Below are 13008 nucleotides of genomic sequence, written 5' to 3' on the forward strand. Positions count from 1 at the left end.
GTGCAGAAAGCTCATTTAACATACACAGCCCAGTAGCAGTTCTGAAGTTCCTGCAAAGTGGGGCAGTGGGGCAATTTTTTTTTTTACAGCTAGGATAGTGTTTAAAACCAATCCAGCCTTTTGACAAAAATTATTTCTAAATTTCATAGAAAATCATTTTGCCTACTTTTTGTTCAAATTCTGTGAAGGAAAAGCATGTTTTTCACAGGCTAGATGTTAGATTGTGCGTTCTAAGGTACTTGGATAGTACAGCACAATTCAGAAAGTCTGATTGCTTTTTTATTTTTGAGGGCTAGGAGGGGTTCCAAAGCCTCAAGACGTTCAATTGCTAGATGGCTCAACTTGGCGATTAGTCAGGCATATGTAGTCAAGGGGATGGAGGTCCCGGAGGTTATCAGAGCCCATTCCACCAGGGCTATGGCAACATCGCAGGCAGAGTGGGCTGGTGCTACACCAGAGCAAATCTGTTAAGCGGCGATGTAGATAAGCTTTACGACTTTCGTTAAGCTCTACAGGTTGGATTTGTTATCTGCCAAAGACCAGGCCCTCGGGCGTAAGGTTCTTCAAACAGTCCCACCCTAGGGTAAGTGCTCATTTATCCTTTCAAAGGTGGCTGTCCTGAAAGAGGAAAGGGGGAAGATCGAAGTTACTCTTACCTGTAACGTCTTTCAGGACAGCACCGGTACCCACCCAAATAATAGTTTGCCCCTGGGACGTGAGAGCATCAGCAAAGTGAAGGTTGGTATATGTTCTTGTGTCTCACTAGACTGGCCGGAGGTTCTCGTGGAAAACTGAAGGGCCGTTGGGGGCGAGTGGCTTAAAGCTCTAGTGGAGGAGGTATATCCTGAGAAGGGAGGAGCCGAGATCTCTCAAAGGTGGCTGTCCTAAAATATTCTTGGAAAAGATGTTACCGGTAAGCGTAACTTCGATTTTTTTTTTTTTTTTTAACATCCCAGAAACTTCACATTTTAACAGGGGTGTGTAGACTTTTTTTTATATCCACTGTACATAGCTGAACTTTTGAAATGGTAACAAAATAACCCTCTCACCCTGAACATGCCACTAGGAAAGAAACCATCTTTTTAGTTGATGTCAATGCCTTTTATTATTATTATTATACAGGATTTATATAGCACCAACAGTTTGCGTAGTGCTTTACCACGAGGACAGAAAGCACACTTACAATACAAATCAATACAGGAGGGATCAGAGGGCCCTGCTCGTTAGAGCTTTCAATCATTAGATGAAAGCAAGATTTATTTTTTGTGTTAAGGCGACTTAACATTTTCTTGTATTTGGCAATGCCACAACCTGCTTTTTTTTTTTTTTTTTTTATTGATGTATGAATGTTTTAACATAGTTGCTCTTCCTTTTCGTAGGTTCCCCTTGGCAATTTGTATTTAATGTAAAGTTCTACCCTCCGGATCCTTCTCAGTTAACTGAAGACATTACGAGGTATCTAGTTCTTTTATACCCAAGAAAGTTTGTGTGAATTTCGATTTGTAATTTATATTTTTGGGTGCAAATCTAGAGAGCTCGCTCAATATATTGTTAAAATACATTTGTTTTTAAATGTCAAAGGATTGGTAATCTCGTGCTCTACTCTTGTGATACACATACCTCCTGCTTTGCAGTATGATCTCGCTGTTATTTCACGTTGCAATGCTTAGGGCCTCTTTAGATCTTTGCAAGCCTATATGGTATTTTGCCTGTTATGATGCATTGTGTTTAAGGTAGCCCAGCTATTTTTAATGGGCTGCGAATGCATAGCAATGGCTCAAACATTTACAAACATTTGACTATTATCTTTAACACTGCACACTACAAGGCATGGCATGTACATTTTGGTGTTCTGCCTGCTGCTGTAATTGTTTTGTGCTGTCATTTTTTTCACGAATGGTATTGCAACCCAATGCACAAATTGCCATGCATTAATGCTCTGCAAGACATCTGTCCTACAGAAATGCAGGCTTTTATAGGTGGCCATGTTTTACCAACCAAAATATTTTTAATTCTGTGCAGCCAGTTTCTATACACTTTTCACACTGCACAGCCAGACAGGTAATACATGTAGTTCCTTATTCAGAAACTGATCTTCCTAGTTCACATTAAGATGTTACAGCTCTGCTTCCAGTTTTTATTTTTTTGCAGAATACAGAAAAAAAAATCTCATAGTGACAGAGTATGAACAGCATGTAGTACAGCATTGTTTTGTTTTAATGATTAGGGTTTAATAACACTTTAACACTTAAATATCATGGAAAATGTGATACTTCCAAATGTAGTTTAAACCATTTTCATTGGAAAAGGAATGTACTGTGTCTACTTCCCTTACCCTGCTCCTTTACAGTTTTACTTTGCTACTTTAGTAAAGGTGTGCAGTAAACATTTTGTAAGGTTTCTGATCAGTTTGTCTATTTTTTGACAGATATCACCTGTGCCTTCAGCTGCGTCAGGACATTGCTTCTGGACGTCTGCCATGTTCATTTGTGACGCATGCCCTTCTTGGTTCGCTCACGCTTCAGGCTGAGGTGGGAGACTATGATGCAGAGGAGCATAGCGCTGACTATATCAGTGACTTTCAGTTTGCACCCAATCAGACAAAAGAACTGGAAGACAAAGTTGTGGAACTGCATAAAACACACAGGTCTGTTTTAAATCCAGTAAGGTGTGCAATGAAAATGTACAGTGCTTCACACAAGAATTGTCTGCATTTGCCCCAAGCAGTCAAAATGTGAATGTGAGCAATATAGACAAATATAATACGAGAGGCATATATAAATAGCAGATTTACTATGATGATTTACCAAATTTAAGACTAAAAATGACATTCCCTAAAAATGTAACTCGACTTGTGATTTTTCTAAATATTATATATAGTTACAGTAACATCAAAGTCTTCAATAGGAAAAGGCTAATTTGTTGCCTTTAAAATCACCTAAATACTGCTTTGATGTTATACATGTCACAAATGGTATGTTCCTTATTTTTTTATTTTATTTTTTTTCTTAGGAAGGAAAATCTTTTTTTATATTTTTTTATTTTTTTGAGTGCCGGAAGAAGAAACAAACTTCACGATTTGTGCTCCTTAACAACGTGTTTTAATATATAGTGTGTAGGACTGAAAAGGGAGGTATTTGACTAAATCCTGGTGTTCATCAACCCAGTCTATAGTTTAGGCTGACCTTAACATTCTAGAACAGTGATGGTGAACCTTGGCACCCCAGATGATTTGTAACTACATTTCCCATGATGCTCATGCACTCTGCAGTGTAGTTGAGCATCATGGGAAATGTAGTTCCAAAACATCTGGGGTGCCAAGGTTCCCATCACTGTTCTGGAATGTTGGAACATCTTGAGAGGGCAGTTTTTACACCACAGCGTTTACCTTGTCCTCAAAAATTACCTCCTATCTCCTGAGCTAATAAATCCCACAAGATAGCTACCTGTGACATTTTGGATGTCCCTCAGTGCAAACAGTTTGCATCCTTTCTGTTTTTTGTTTTTCATATAAAATGTAAAGATATCTGGATGTAGAAAACATGGTAAAACATTACCTTTCAGACCATAATACATTTTTTCTGTCTAAGCAGTCCAAACTGTCTACGCCTTACATCATTGGTGGTCAACTTACTTGATCTAAGGCACCTCAAGTGTGGCCTCCGAGTTAGCCAAAGGTCCACACATAATATGCAGTGGATATAATTCAAAAGAAGGCCGTCAAGGACTACAGCCATACTACAGAAAATGGTCTCTGACTGCAGACATTATAAAGGAGTTGGAGACTGGGAACATGCTGCCAGAGACCGTTATAGACTTGGAGACAAGTCACTGTTACAGCTGATACGTTACAACATATCAGTGCTCTCATAGTTGTGACAGCTTAACCACTTCCCGTCCAGCCTATTGTCAGCGATGGCCTGGCGGGAGCTCTCTCATTCTGGGTGGACAGAACACACCTCATGTGTGCCCCACGAGTTGCGCTGCAGAAGGATCCGTCTCCCACCTAAAGACGTCATATGACTTTGACTTTCAGTGGGGATATCCGAATGATGCCTGCAGCTACAGGCATCATTCAGATATCCTTATTATAAGCCGGTGATTCTGTGCACCATAAGAACAATCATAGCTGCAGTTACGCCGCTTGATCGTTCTTACAGGCAATGGGAGGGGACATCCTTCCCCCCTCCCGCCGCCATCCGGTGCTTCTTTGGGCTCTCCCGTGCCAATGGGGACCCGGAGGAAGAATCGCCCACCGCTGGATGACGACCATAGAGATTTCGGAGGGCCGGACGCAATGTTATGACATCACCTCCATGCCGTGGATGTAAACAAAGCCGCGATCATGGCTGGTAAGCATGAGATTGTATCTCATGCTTTCCAGCTTGGAGGAGATATGCGGGGTCTTATTAAAGAAGACCTGTCACAAACGATTCCTATTATAAGGGATGTTTACATTCCTTGTAATAGGAATACAGGTGATCAAAAAAAAATTTAAAAAAAAGTTTAAAAATAAAGTAAAAAAAAAAAAATTTAAAACGCCCCTTTCCCTGGTAGGTCGCGTTCAGAAACGAACGCACACGCAAGTCCCGCTCACATATATAAATGCTGTTCAAACCACACATGTGAGGTATCGCTATGTGCGTTAAAACGTGAGTAACAATTCTAAAACTTGACCTCTGTAACGCTAAATAAGTAACCTATAACATTTTTTTAAAGCATCGCAACAGTTTTTGTTTTTTTAAAACCACATTTGAAAAATTGTTGCGCAAATACTGTGTGAGATAAAAAGTTGCAACGACCGCCATTTTATTCCCTAGGGTGTCTGCTAAAAAAAAAATCGAATGTTTGGGGATTCTGATAATTTTCTAGCAAAAAAATTATGATTTTTACATGTAGGAGAGGAGTGCCAGAATAGGCCCGGTATGGAAGTGGTCAATTGGTGCCAATGTTAGTCTTTTTTGCTTTAGCCATTAAAAAAAGTCACCCTACTTTTGACAAAAATATTTAATAATTAGCTTGCAATATTTGGCTTGTTTTGGGATTCTGTTGGTTTCCTTATGTGCTTAAGGCTCGGTTCACACAGGGGCGACACGACTTTTGGAGGCAACTTGGATGTGACGTGATGTGACTTGACGTGATGTGACTTGACGTTATGTGACTTGACGTGACTTGACATGACTTGGACGCGACTTACAACACTACTTTAAGTCGCCCCAGGCCAGGCGACTTGCCGTGGCCAATCAGAGAATGAGCTCTCAGGGGGGGAACTCCTTTTCACAACTGATAATTCTCTGAGCGTCGCCTCTGTATAGACGGAGATCCGACTTGGAGGCGACCTCCATTGAAATCAATGGGTACCAGTCGCCTACAATTCGGATTGAAGTAGTACAGGAACCTTTTCTGAAGTCGGAGCGACTTCAGTAGTGTGCATTAAGACAGCTCTCATTCACTTACATTGATTTCTACATGTTGTGCGACCTGAGGTGACTTGGGGCGACTTGAAGTCGGATCTGAGTCGCCCCTGTGTGAACCGGCACTTAAAAAGTCCAAATAGCAACTCCTGTTTTACAATCAAACAACACAAACTTAAATTACATTGTTTTATAGCTAGATATGTAATTGTAAATTACATACTTTACAGCTAAATTTAATCTTCATTAGGTATTTTGGTCACATTCTGTAGCGACTATTACTTACCTGGCTTTTACCCTGTGGTTAAATAACATTTGAGAGATCCAGACACACTCAAGGTCCTCTCATTGGTGCAACAACAGACTACATATAGCTAGCTAGGGAATTGAACAATGGGAGGGGAAATCCACATGGTCAAATTTGAAAGATTCCCATTTGCAAACTTCTATAAAGCCACCTACGTCCATAAAGTGTGTAGTTCTGCTCATATCTGTGAAATTATTAGCATTGAGAAATAGCAGTAAATACATTAAGATCAACCTTTCTTTGAGGCAGCTCCCTTTTTTTTCCATGGTAAAACAATCAAGGCATCACCTCTGATATGTGTATTATTAACACATTAAAAAGATTTAAAGAGTCACATACTCATGCCATATCTATTTGTTCTTAGGGGGCTTACACCAGCACAAGCGGATATTAATTTCCTAGAAAATGCAAAGAAATTGTCAATGTACGGCGTAGACCTTCATCATGCCAAGGTAATTTAGTTATTTTAATATAATATTGAGAATAGGATATTTGTAAGTTTTGTTTGAAATTATGTAAAGGACCAAATTGGATGCTTCTAGGCCCCTTTCACATGGGTGGTTCAATCAGATCCCCCTATCAGTTTTTCAACGGCTGCATTGTGTTAGTGTTTGGGCAGGTGGATGTAAACAGATGAGTGTCCACATTCACTTAGGTCCAAAAATTAGGGAAATTGGCTGTGTCTGTTTTTTTTTTTTTAAGGACATGGTAGCTGGCATAGGTTCCTGAGATGGCTGGATGTAAACTAACACATGTCTGTTGCATCCACCTGCCCATTGACATTACATGGATTTGTTAAAGTGTTTGTAAAGGTTCCATTCTTTTCTTTTTGAATAAAAAACAGGTCATACGTGCCACCTCTGTGCAAGGGTTTTGCACATAGTGGCCCTGATCCTCCTTTTCTGTGGTCCTCAGCAGTGCTCCTCCTCCTCCTCGAGTGGCCCCATGGAGAGCCACATAGTGTGGCCCCACCCCTGTCTCCCAGCTGGATTTGATTAACAGCAGCGGGAGCCAATGGATCCTGCTGCTATCCATCTATCCAATGAGGACCTGAGACAGCGGCTGGAGCTGCTGGGCTCATGCTTGTTGCTGGAACGTTTCGGTTCAGGTAAGAAAAAGGGGGGCTCTGGGGGGGCAGCTGCACCACAGAAGATTTTTCACCTTAATGTATAGAATGCATTAAGGTGAAAAACCTTGAGACTTTACAACTCCTTTAAGCTCCAGAAGGGCAAAACTGAAAAGCAATGTATGTCACAAAAGTCATCCATACTGTTTGGCTTCAAATCAGCGAGGATCTGTTCAAGGATCTCCTACTGATCAGAACAGACATGTTTGGAAAAGGGCCTAAAAGCTGTCCAATGCAGACTCCCACAATCCAAGTTGTTAGCGGGCTTATCTTAAAATGTTACTAAACCCAGCATCCTGCATTCACTATATCTGGTCTTCCACAGTACACAGAACATGGAAATGCAATTATTTTAGTAAATATAAATTGCTAAATACCTTTTCTCATCAGCAGTATATAGCAGTCTTATGACTTCTATCAGTGTCTGGTTAAAGCTTGTAGGAGGAGTTCTGCATTGCACTCCTGTTTCTGCAATGACTGTCCTCAAAGGCTGCAGGAGCCCTGACCCTCTATCTGGACAGTGCTGATTAGCCCTGTACTGATCACATGCACCCTCTCAAGAAAAAAACTAAACTTTCTAGCAATACACACCAAACTGAGCATGTGCAGCTTGTCCTCTGACTGTATTATCGGGAAATATATTGGGGACAGAGGAAGGAGAAGAGAAGACAGGATCAAACAGCCTTTTTACACAATGCAGAGGATTAACTCCTTAGGTTCCACAGTGAGTATAACAAGCATGCTTCCCTGCATATACAGAATGATTTTACTGGTTTAGTAACAATTTAAGCAAATTTACAAAGAATGTTTGTCGATTAAATCTATTGTAATGCAAAATTAACAAATCATATCCTCATATAAAGTGTTTCAATAGTGGCTAGTATGGATCCTGGGAACTGGCAAGCTGGCCTAACCCCAGAGCCACAGACATAACATCCCAGCAGTAGATTGCATGTCTCTCATCCAAATCGCCATGGGCGCTGCAGTTCCACTGAACCTTGTGGCCCGCAGGAGGCATCTGTGTATTTTTGGTGTAGCTCTTTGTTGATCAACAATCTCCCCTCCCTTGTCCAGCTCCAGACGGGACTCCTGCCTGCAAATGGGACTCCACTGCTGTATCACAGGCTTGGGTTTGCACAAGCAAGCATCAGCAGCATATGTGATGACACATCCATGACACAGAGAGCCATACGTTCCCGCATTCCTGCTGGCCCCTGAAACAAGGGCAAAGCTTCAAGACTCCCTTCGGCCAGCTCTGACTGCTGCCCTGTACTAGTAGGGAAACTGGAGTCTGGTGTGGTTCTGGCCAGATGGACCCTTGTATCTCCACCCCCCACTCCATTAGCCATGCAGTACAGCTCACTGCAATCATGCTGCTGCCCCCATCTGCTCCAACAGCTAATGTCTATCTGTCAAAGCAGGCAGGAGGAACCACTGCTTTAGAGAGCTCTGGAGGAGAGAAGACTGCAGCTAAAGAGGTACAGATTATGTGGGATGATTTGCTTCATTATGGTTTATCACCTGAGGCTAGTCAGAAACCGTGGGGTTATGTAAAGGTTTATTATCACTTTAAGGAGAACCAGTCAACCGGGCATCTGTATAAATCCCAATCTCCAATCTTGAATTGTTATAGTAGTGCAGTTTTGCCAATTGGGTATTACTTGTTTTTATTTTTACTTGCATTCGTTCCTATTAGTGTAGATGTATTGGGCTATATAAGGCTGCTCATACTCCTGCCTGAGCTTAGTTCTGCTGGCAATGCATTTAGCACTAAGGCTTGGTTCACACATATGTCAATTGGATGCGTTTTGAACTACATCTGATTCTCATGACATGTGAACCAAACCAGCTTTCTATGGAGTTGGTTCACATATATGCGGTGCATCCGCAGTGTGAATTTAAAGAGTCCTGTACATTTTCTGAGCACAGTGCAGTGGCCCCGCCCCTTGTGATGTCATGAACCGAGCATACATCGGTGGATTTCACAAAGAGGCAGGTCCACCTAGTGACATTGTTGGGTGGCTTTGCCCCTTATTTATTTAACAACTATCAGATGTCAGAGGTAGTGACCGGTACAGAGCTTTTATTTCTATTATTTTTGGGAGGGTTGCGATGTTGTTCATCGTGATTGACGCTGGATCTACATCGGAGGACATTGCGTTTTTTTTTTTTTTTTTTTTTATTAATTTTCAAAAATGTCTGTTTTTGTTTATTTTTTTATGCTTTTTTGGTGAATGAGTAGGGGTATATCATACTTGGCCCCCCACCCGCAGACTCCCACAACCACTGCCAGGTTTGTGGGAAAGAGACCCAAGGTGCTATGGGGGGGACTGTACCCCAAAGTAAAGCACCCCCCTTGTTGAAGGTGTGTGGCCTATTATGGTTTTGGTGGGGGGGTGCGCTCGCTTGTTCTCCTCCCTTCCTGTCCTGCCAGGCTGCATGCTCCAATAAGGGTCTGGTATGGATCTTGAGGACGGCTCCCATGCCATCTTGTGTTTTTTTTTTTTATTTGGCCTGGGCTTCCCCTTTTAGAATCCATACGAGGCATAAAAGGCCTGATATGGATTGAGGGGACCCCACGCTGTTTCTTTTTCTCAAATTTTATTGACCACGATTCTTTTACATTCAGCTGTTGAGTTATCTGTTGATAAGGATGCAGCGGCCGGCCCACTCCTTAACCAGCTATTGTTAAGTACGCCGGTGGCCACCCGCTCCTAAAATTTGCATCTGAACCGTATTTAAATCACAGCTGAACAGCTACTTTGGAAATTTGCAGTGAATACAGACCTGAAATTTGCACCGCACATATGTGAAAATTCAGCTACTTTGTAAAGACTGCAGGTCTACCATAAAGACAATGGTTAATTGACGTTTTTTTCCTCTTCCAGCAGCTCAGGTAGAGTATTGGTTATCAGCTCTCAGTGAACTGGTCAGTCTCCCTAAGGCCTAATGTACACAGGACGCTGCGGCAACCACTTGTGAACGTTTTTTTTTTTTTTTTTTGACAGCTTGAAACAGGCGTTTAAAGACACCCGTTAATCCGTGTTTGCATGCCGCGTTTAGGTGCGTTTAGCAGCACTTTGCCACATTCACGTCTTGGAGTGTTTATTTAACATAACATCATAAGACCCTTCCAAAAAACAAAAAAGTATTAGCTATTTCAGCCATTCTGTGAGACCAGAGTGAGTATCAGCAGCTGAGAGAGCAGCAGTGTACTTGTATCTACCTCAATTTCGATGCTTTAACTATGGATCCCATAACTTATCATGGGGTTATATAAATAGTCTATGAAGCATTGCAAGCAATTACACGTTTTTTTTTTAAAAACGTTAGTGGTTTTTAATCATTTGTTATCATTTTTAAGTTATTTAATGTAAAAAAAATAGGGTATCTTTATAAACACTTCTAAACTGAAATGCGGCTAAACGCCGGTATCGCGAGACACATTTGGCTTTGGAAACTTCAGCATCTGCACTCATTATTTTTTTGCCTTTAGAAATGTTGTTCATATAATGTCCAATCTAAATATTTTTTTCCAATCTATTTTGTTAGGATTCCGAAGCTGTGGATATCATGCTAGGTGTTTGTGCAAATGGATTGCTTATTTACAAGGACAGACTTAGAATTAATCGTTTTGCGTGGCCCAAGATTCTTAAGATTTCCTACAAACGCTACAATTTTTTCATTAAAGTGAGACCTGGTGAGGTAAGCAACACGGATACTTAATATGTACCAGGTTATTTGTAAGTATGTGTTGTACACTTTCCATTGTGGTTTATATTATCTAATAACAAGGTAAAATATGTCTGTAATGTTAAAAAGAAGTAGGTGAGGGTAGGTGCTGCCCATTTTCCCCTGTTGTAGAAGCAGGGGATGCATGATTTTGGTTAAGGTGTCATTTACACCTAATCTAAGATTGTGGCAGAAGTTAAAGCTTTAGGTAGGCCATACATGGGTCAAATTTCGAAAGAATTTTCTTTCGAAAACCTTATCTAAGAAGTTGTGTTCATATTTCACACCATTAGTGGGCTGCAGCAACAGCCGATTTTCGTGCGGCAATCAAATGTGAGTAATTGGATATGTTGGAAATTTTTTGAAAAACAAATGATTTTCTATTTAATGATGGGAGAATCGTGCGAGAAATGTAATCAAAAAAGAAATGTGCATGTGTAAGAAAAGAAAATTCCCGGAAAGAAGATTCCCAGCCACGAAAATTATTTTCTGTGGCAACATGAGGTGAAATTTTAAGGCTTGGTTGGTCGAATTTTGAAAATCAATGGTGGCAAATTAAAAAAAAAAAAAAATCCCATGATAGCAGCTGCACCACTAGAATCTAGAAGAAAGTATGTGTAATGGGACTATGAGTACTCCTCCAATGGCCAATATTTACACAGCAATATACATTTAAAAAGTCTACATATCTTCCATCAATTTAAAAACATTTCACTTTAAAAAGCATATACAATTTTTGTATTAGGATGCCAACTCTACCACTTGTCTTCCCAATAAACAAGCAAAGGAATTGTATCATGAAAGTCCTCAGAGATCATTAAATGTGGGTTGATGCATTTCATTAGATAATACACTTCATCAGAACCTCGGATCTCATTCTATAGATCTAGTTGGTCACTGAAACCATATTAAAACATTTTTTACACATACATTAGGTATAAGTCCTAAAAGTCCTATAACCTCACATTTAAGAACAATGAAAATAAACCTATCCCTGAAGAAAGAGAGAAAGGGGGAAAAAAATAAACCTATATACCTTCCTCAAATTCAATCAAAGATGCACCCTTTGAGGTGGAAGAGTCTATTTAAACGTTAATAAAGTTACACTGGCCTGTGGGACGACCACCAACAAGGAGATGTCATGGACTAAGAAATAATGACTAAAGAGATACAGTTGCACCACAGGGTGAAAAGAAAACCATTGCTACTAATAAAACAAATTTAATTGGGGAAAATAAACTATTACCTTATCAATCCCAAGTCTATAGGCATTTTGCACCTCAAAAAATAAAATATAATCTAAAAGGTTATTTCAGTAATTCAGTTCAAAAAGTGAAACTACTATATTTGATATAGATGTGTTACACACACAGTGATATAGATTTCAAGCATTTCCTTCTTTTCATTTTACATAACACCAATAAAAAATAACTTTTTTTTTTAATACCAATACATTTTTTGAGATGCACTTGTACAGTGGCTATATAAAGTCAACACACCCCTGTTAAAATGTCAGGTTTCTGTAATGTAAAAAAATGTGGCAAAGCTAAATCATATCAGAACTTTTTCCATTTTAATATGACCTATAAAGTGTAAAACTCGATCGAAAAACAAACTAAAATTCATGTTCAACTCATGTTCAATACACACTGACATTTTCTTAGTCACATCCTACAGCAAAGCCATGGTCCGCAGAGAGCTTCCTTGTTAAAAGGTATCAGTTAGGAGAAGGGTACTAAAGAATTTCCAAGGCATTAGATATACCATGGAACACAGTGAAGACAGTCATCAAGTGGAGAAAATATGGCACAACAGTGACATGACCAAAAACTGGAAGTCCTTCCAAAATGTATGAAAAGACGAGAAGAAAACTAGCCAGGGAGGCTGCCAAGAGGCCTACAGCAACATTAAAGGAGCTGCAGGAATATATGGCAGGTACCGGCTGTGTGGGTACATGTGGCAACAATCTCCCGTATACTTCCTATGTCTGAGCTGTGTCTGAGCTGTGGGGTAGAGTGGCAAGATGGAAGCCTTTTCTTACGAAGAAAAACATCCAAGCCTGGCTAAATTTAGCAAAAACACATCTGAAGTCTCCCAAAAGCATGTGGGAGAATGTGTTCTGGTCTAATTAAACCAAGGTTGAACTTTTAACCATAATTCCAAAAGATATGTTTGGTGCAAAAACACTGCACATGACCAAAAGAACACCATACACACCGTGAAGCATGGTGGTGGCAGCAGCATCATGCTTTGGGGCTGTTTTTCTTCAGCTGGAGCAGGGGCCTTAGTCAAGGTAGAGGAAATTGTGAACAGTTCCAAATAACAATCAATATTGGCTCAAAACCTCCAGGCTTCTGTTTGAAAGCTGAACATGAAGAGGAACTTCATCTTTAAGCATGACATTGCCCCAAAGCATACGTCCAAATCAA

At 40.3% G+C, this 13008-nt stretch overlaps 1 protein-coding gene across 14 annotated transcripts in view; it reads left to right on the top strand.

Moving 5' to 3' along the window:
* Positions 1-13008, top strand: part of EPB41L2 (erythrocyte membrane protein band 4.1 like 2) — a 351078-nt gene that overhangs the window by 219265 nt on the left and 118805 nt on the right. For all 14 annotated transcript variants that reach the window (XM_077486872.1, XM_077486875.1, XM_077486879.1 and 11 more), the window contains 4 exons: positions 1380-1455; positions 2429-2647; positions 6086-6173; positions 10400-10552. In XM_077486872.1, coding sequence (XP_077342998.1) covers positions 1380-1455; positions 2429-2647; positions 6086-6173; positions 10400-10552 — 536 coding nt within the window. The remainder of the gene's footprint in view (positions 1-1379; positions 1456-2428; positions 2648-6085; positions 6174-10399; positions 10553-13008) is intronic.

Source organism: Lithobates pipiens, unplaced genomic scaffold, assembly GCF_037356315.1.
Source record: "Lithobates pipiens isolate NorthernLeopardFrog02 unplaced genomic scaffold, aLitPip1_a1.2 Scaffold_18, whole genome shotgun sequence".
Lineage (NCBI taxonomy): Eukaryota > Metazoa > Chordata > Amphibia > Anura > Ranidae > Lithobates > Lithobates pipiens.